At 37.3% G+C, this 6,613-nt stretch overlaps 1 protein-coding gene across 1 annotated transcript; it reads left to right on the top strand.

Annotated features, from left to right (window-relative positions):
* Positions 1–6,226, top strand: LOC112164473. Its single transcript, XM_024300677.2, has 12 exons — positions 1–1,208; positions 1,672–1,874; positions 1,968–2,165; positions 2,297–2,368; positions 2,755–2,850; positions 3,200–3,279; positions 3,428–3,503; positions 3,844–4,054; positions 4,250–4,446; positions 4,703–4,808; positions 4,957–5,046; positions 5,194–6,226. The coding sequence occupies exons 1-12, from the start codon at positions 656–658 to the stop codon at positions 5,934–5,936; spliced, it is 2,625 nt and encodes an 874-aa protein (XP_024156445.1). The 5' UTR covers positions 1–655; the 3' UTR covers positions 5,937–6,226.
* Positions 6,227–6,613: the final 387 nt, after the last annotated feature.

Raw genomic sequence — 6,613 nt, forward strand, 5'->3', positions numbered from 1 at the left:
GTGTCTTGCTTCTCATCATCTTCCTTCAACCCCCAAATCTCTCTCTTGGTCAACTCCCCTTAAAAGACGACGCCGTCCGTGATTCTCACCTCTCTTTTCTCTCTCTGTAAACTCCATGTAGCTGCAGTAAATAAAAATCTTTCAAACAAAATTATTGGGTTTGTGGAAAAATACTACTTGTATTCTTTACAGATAAACCATTCTTAGCTTCCACGAGATGATTACGGATAATAAGTTGCTATCTTGGACTTTAGCTTATCCTATTCTGTTCTCTTTGCTTGTGTATGTATACATGTGCATATATAGGCCCTCAGTCGGTGCTTCTACTTTAACTTACTCATAGTCTTTCATTGTTCTCTTATACTGTTTTCAATTCAATTCTTGTACTTGGATGATGGGTTTTGCTGTGCTTTTCTCCCTAGTTCACTGAACTTAGGAGGTCACTCTCTTCTGGGTTTTGCTCAGATAGACACATTGAGCTCAAAGTTGAATTCTTTTAGAGTTTTCAAGAGATTATGCTTTCTTTGTTTTTGTTAAAGTTGAATACTTGATTGTTGGGAGTTGGATTTGAACACAATTTGGCTGTAAAGTTGTTGTCTTGGTACTTAATTTGCCTGTTTCCAAATCACATTTGGGAATTTGGGGTATTGTTTTGATGGAAATGAAGGGTTTTGGGTCGATTGATATGTCATCTGTGTTTGTGATTTTTCTGGTATGTGTATGTGTGTGTGGTTTGGCTGAGGGTAAGGAGTGTACAAACACTGTTCATCCTGGGATGGCATCACATACTTTACGGTTTGCGCTTTTATCTTCCAATAATGAAAGTTTGAAGAAGGAGATGTTCTCACACTACCACGTGACACCAAGTGATGACATTGCTTGGTTGAATTTGCTCCCAAGAAAGATATTGAGGGAGGAAGATGAATATGAGTGGTCAGTGCTGTACCGGAAGATGAAAAACTCCGCTGGTGGTTCTGAGGCCCCCGGAGGTTTTCTCAAGGAAGTGTCATTGCATGATGTGAGGTTGGATCCAACTTCACAACATGGGAAGGCACAGCAAACAAATCTAGAGTACCTGTTGATGTTGGATTCGGATAGTTTAGTTTGGAGCTTTCGAAAGACAGCTGGTTTAGAAACCCCTGGGGCACCATATGATGCTGAAGGTTCGTGGGAGGCATCGACTGGTGAACTGCGGGGTCATTTTGTAGGTTAGTCATACTTGCTAACTCATTGTTTTGTTTTCTCTGTTAACATTATGTGCATTGCTCATTACAGCTTTTCTGTAATTTTCATTTCATCACATGTTCATTGGTCTTCTTCATTAACATTATGCTGTCATACTCTAATTGTGATTTTATTAAAGCTGCTTTCAATGTTGTGTCAAGCTTCCTTAGATTCTGTGTATTGTATACAGTTTAAGAAAGGGAGCTACTTCTGAGTCCACCTTAGTTTGGAGAAATGGTTGTGTGTGTGTGTTTTTTTTTTCTTTTTTCTTTTCTTTGATATTATTATGGAGAGAATGAATAATATGCAAAAAATACTCATGATGAACTATCAAAGATATATAATGGTTCTGTGCCTTTTGGATTTTTAGATTTCCAATTAGTTTTTAATAATCATCTTGTATAGTGTATAGTTGCATACCAAGTAACTTGCTTTTATGTCTTGAAGGGCATTATTTGAGTGCTTCAGCAATGATGTGGGCTAGCACTCATAATGATACTCTCAAAGAGAAGATGTCTGGGATTGTGTCAAGTCTCTCTCTTTGTCAGAAGGAAATTGGCAGTGGATATCTTTCGGCTTTTCCAACTGAGGAATTTGATCGCTTTGAAGCTATTACACCTGTCTGGGCTCCTTATTATACCATTCACAAGGTAGAATCAAATTGGGTTGTTTCACTAGAGTAAATACTTTAGTTTGATTCAGAGAGTCATATGTTTAAATTTTCAACTTGTCTACTTTGACAGATCTTGGCAGGCCTGTTTGATCAGTATACACTTGCTGGTAGTGATCAAGCTTTTAATATGATGAAATGGATGGTTGATTACTTTTACAAACGTGTTCAGAATGTGATATCGAAGTACAGTATAGCACGCCATTATCTGTCACTCAATGAAGAAACTGGTGGCATGAATGACATTCTTTATAAGTTATATGCTATCACGGTAAGTAATTACTATCAAGCACCTTTTCTCGAATTCAGATCTTCGTTTTGATAGCACACAATTCATTGCTGTTAAGTACTTCTAATATGTGAATGTTGGGTTGTGTCAACCTTTCATATTGCTATGCTCAGGGAGATACAAAGCATTTATTGTTGGCTCATCTTTTTGACAAACCCTGCTTTCTAGGAGTGTTGGCAGTGCAGGTAACCATTGTTTTCTTTTCAATATCTCTAGGTATCCCTTAGAAAGTTTAAATATTTTGTCTTCATTTAGTAAGCAGAGAACAAACACAATGAGGAATTCAGTTTTTGCACCAAAGAGAAACTAATAAGGCTCCTAAGTCTTGACAAAGTTATATAATAGATATACAAAGAATCAAAGTGGTAAATTTTTTACATGTAATTCATCTATATTTCCTTGGAAATACTTTTGGGACTTTTGGAGAATGATTATGATCTGAAAAAGTTGGAAGAGGATTCACTGGTTCTGGCTTTTCTGTCTCTTGCTATATCTAGGACAATCAAATTTTTAGTTTCTCTGAAACTCATCTCTTGTAATGCCTCTCATCAAGTAGCTTTTATACTTGTAGGCTGATGACATATCTGGTTTTCACACCAACACGCATATTCCAGTTGTCATTGGTGCTCAAAAGCGGTATGAAGTCACTGGTGATCCACTTTATAAGGTAAATGCTTTATTTATATTGTGGAGTATATGAATTAGAGTTCTCAACAAACAACTGAGTACCTATGTACTGTTTATATTTGTGCTTGCAAATTGGTTCCCCTCACATTCCATGTGTGTTTGTAGGTGTGTTACTTCTCTTTTGCGTATGGCATTTCACTTGTGTTCTTCAACTTTACACTACCATCATGTCTCTTGACCAAGAAAGAGAACAAAAAAAAAAAAAAAAAATCCTCTTGTCCATTCGTATGTCAGAACATAGGCCATTAGTAGTCTATTAGTTCTCTGAAGGTTTAGCTTATTAGGGATGACTTTAATGCTAACACTTCTCAAAAATCTGAAATTGTCAGGAAATGGGGATTTTCTTTATGGACATGGTTAACTCTTCTCACAGCTATGCAACAGGAGGGACATCAGTGAGCGAGTTTTGGTACTAAAATTCAGCAAATTAAATGCTAACCTGAGGACAAGTAGTTTGAAAGTCTAGATGCATCCTTTTATCGAGGGATGCTTGTTTCTTTCAGACTAGGTTTTTATTCCCGAATTGTTCTGATTTGCTTTCCTGAAATTGTGAGCAGGTCAGACCCTAAAAGATTGGCGGCCACTCTACAATCAGAGAATGAGGAATCGTGCACAACTTATAACATGCTGAAGGTATGCATTTTTGCAATTATCAATCAAGGAAAGACCCTGGCTGGAGATAGTTTTTTCTTTGTTTTTTCTTTTATTTAGTTATATGGGAGGTTGGTTGATTGCTTTAATTATCTATTCTTTCTACAAAGAAAGACCTTGGCTGTGGTGTGTGTTCCCCCTACTAATGCAAAGGCTTCTCTGATACGTTACATGATATTCTCTAGCAGATTTTAGTTTATCAATGAAGGAAAAATTCTGGGAGGAAAATTTGTGCATTCTCCATCCACTTTATAGTTTTCAAGTTATTTATCATAAAGGAACACTGCTTCTTCAACTTTGGCACTTTGCAATCATCTTGTAGGTCTCTCGCAACCTGTTTAGGTGGACCAAAGAAACAGCATATGCGGATTATTACGAGCGAGCTCTAACGAATGGTGTGCTAGGTATCCAAAGAGGAACTGAGCCTGGAGTCATGATCTACATGCTCCCACTAGGTCGTGGACAGTCCAAGGCCAAGAGTTATCATGGTTGGGGTTCACCATTTGGCAATTTCTGGTGTTGTTATGGCACTGGTATGAGATCACTTGTTCCTTCTAACATTTTCTTTCAGATTCTAACAACTTGCTTTAAAAGTTTCATGATCTTTACATGTGTTCTCGTTTCCAACTTGTTCTAATTGAAGCAATTTAGACTGCTATTCCATTTCTGCTGTAGTAGGTACAGCCTAATAACTATCAGTACTGTATTACTGCTCGATGCTTTTGTAGGGATTGAATCGTTCTCTAAGTTGGGAGATTCCATTTATTTTGAAGAGGAAGGAGAAACTCCTGGTCTTTACATTATCCAGTATATATCAAGCTTGCTTGATTGGAAATCTGGGCAAGTCGTACTTGATCAGACAGTTGATAACATCAATTCCTGGGATCCTTACCTTAGAATCACGTTAACATTTTCTTCAACGAAGGTACATCACATTGACTATGGCCTCAACAGTAACACTCGCATGGTTCATATCTTCGATTGTTGAAATTCATCATTTTGCCCACAAAATAATCATGCACAGGTGTTGTATACTTTGTATTGGTTAGATTCAATCCTCATTTACATCTGTGTGATTGGTTTTGGTCTCTAGATGTTGGTGGCCTGTCCCATCCAAAAAAGAAAATCTCAGGTGTTTTTTTTCTGCAAAACATGTTCTTATGTTGGACTAAATGATGCAGGGTACGGGAAAATCATCTACCTTGAACTTGCGAATGCCAATTTGGACTGATTCAGATGGTGCAAAGGCAGCATTGAATGGTCGAAGTCTGCAGCCATCAGCTCCAGGCATGAGATACTATAATAATATCCTCTTTAATTTCTGATACTATAATAATTTCCTCTTTAATTTCTGATCCTCTTCACGCTCATTTTCATTTCAACTTTTAGGTATATATTATAGACATAATCGATTTTATCTATTTGTGGGATGCAGGTAGTTTCTTACCAATCCCAAATAAATGGAGCCATGGTGACACAGTAACTCTTCAGCTACCCCTTACTCTGAGAACAGAAGCTATTAAAGGTACCCTTAATAAAATCCATTCCTACACAAACTTTTTGTAGTATATTTCTTTTAGCAACAAAAGATTTTTGTAGTATATTTCTTTTAGCAACAAAAGATTCTCTCATAAATGATGTAGAACTGACCATATCCTTTGAATAAACCCAGATGATCGGACAGAGTATGCTTCACTCCAAGCAATTCTTTTTGGTCCAGTTCTGCTTGCGGCTCATACTAGTGGTAACTGGGACCTCCAAACCAAGTCCAACTCCCTTTCAGACTGGATAACTCCAATCCCTTCCTCGTACAATAACTATTTGGTTTCTTTCTCCCAAGAGTACAAAAACTCTACTTTTGCCTTGGCCAATTTAGACCAGTCGATTGAACTAGACAACTTTCCAGAAGCAGGCACTGCTGCTGCTGTTCATGCCACTTTCAGACTCATTTTAGATGACTTGTCAATAAAAGTTCCCAAAGCGCAAGACGCTATTGGTAAATCAGTCATGCTAGAACTGTTTGATCTTCCTGGGAAGGTTCTTGGGCATCAAGGGAAAGACAAGAACCTTGTGATAGCAGATTCTTCAAGTAGCAAGGACAACATAGTTTTTCGCTTGGTTCCAGGTTTGGATGGAAAGAATGCATCGACCTCCTTGGAGTCAGAAAGTGACAATGGTTGCTTTGTGTATAGCTCGGAGTTGGAGGTTAATGCAGCCTTGAAGCTCGGTTGCAATTCAGAATCGTCAAACGATGGATTCAAACTGGCAGCCAGCTTTGTAATGAAGAGTGGAATAAGTCAGTATCATCCTATTAGCTTTGTTGCCCAAGGGGAGCATAGGAATTTTCTTCTACAACCATTGTCAAGCTTCATGGATGAATTTTATACTGTCTATCTTAACATTACAACTGTTTAAGTTCGAGCATGATTTTGGAGACTAGAGCTAATGAATTGGGAACAAATTATTTATGGTGGCTACAGTCATCAACTACCTTGATTTCTTTGGCACTATATGGGGATCAATCTGAGTCTTTTTTTCCTGGCCTATCTCATTGAGGAGTCAATCAAGTTCCTGAATTAAATGTTTACTTCTATTACTAGTAGTATTATTCATTTTGTATAGAGATATTTTAATCAAATCCTATCTGCTACATTAATTTTGATTGTAGTCCCGCCACTTTTTTATTGTTAATTGCAGTCCAATCATTTTCTTCGTTGTTCATGTTGCCCCTCAAGGTAAATAAAGGAAATAAATCAAAATCCCCATAATTTGGGGTTTATTTTTCAGTTTAAATATTTAAATTTTGAATTTCAAATTCCTCATATCTACTCAAGGAAAATAATTTTTTTTTGAAAGCCCACGGGGTGAAAGAGTATATTCATCACAAGCCAGAATAAATCGTTACATATCCTTCCGCTATCATTTAAGGACATAGACAGACAAGAAGGTGGTGATAGTATTCACAGTGGTACCTAGAAATAGACTTACTCATTTTACATTTTAGACCGTAGAGATAGAGGAGATCCTCATTTAGTACTATGCCAGAAATGCTAGAGATCTAGGTTCCTAATACAAGGAAACTTATTGTAATT

The sequence above is a fragment of the Rosa chinensis genome, chromosome 5 (assembly GCF_002994745.2).
Source record: "Rosa chinensis cultivar Old Blush chromosome 5, RchiOBHm-V2, whole genome shotgun sequence".
Classification (NCBI taxonomy): Eukaryota; Viridiplantae; Streptophyta; class Magnoliopsida; order Rosales; family Rosaceae; genus Rosa; species Rosa chinensis.

Coding starts and splice junctions, on each gene's coding strand:
- LOC112164473 (XM_024300677.2), top strand. CDS start 656: ATGGAAATGAAGGGTTTTGGGTCGATTGATATGTCATCTGTGTTTGTG. Junction 4,055..4,249: donor CTGGTGTTGTTATGGCACTG/GTATGAGATCAC, acceptor ATGCTTTTGTAG/GGATTGAATCGTTCTCTAAG. Junction 4,447..4,702: donor TAACATTTTCTTCAACGAAG/GTACATCACATT, acceptor TAAATGATGCAG/GGTACGGGAAAATCATCTAC.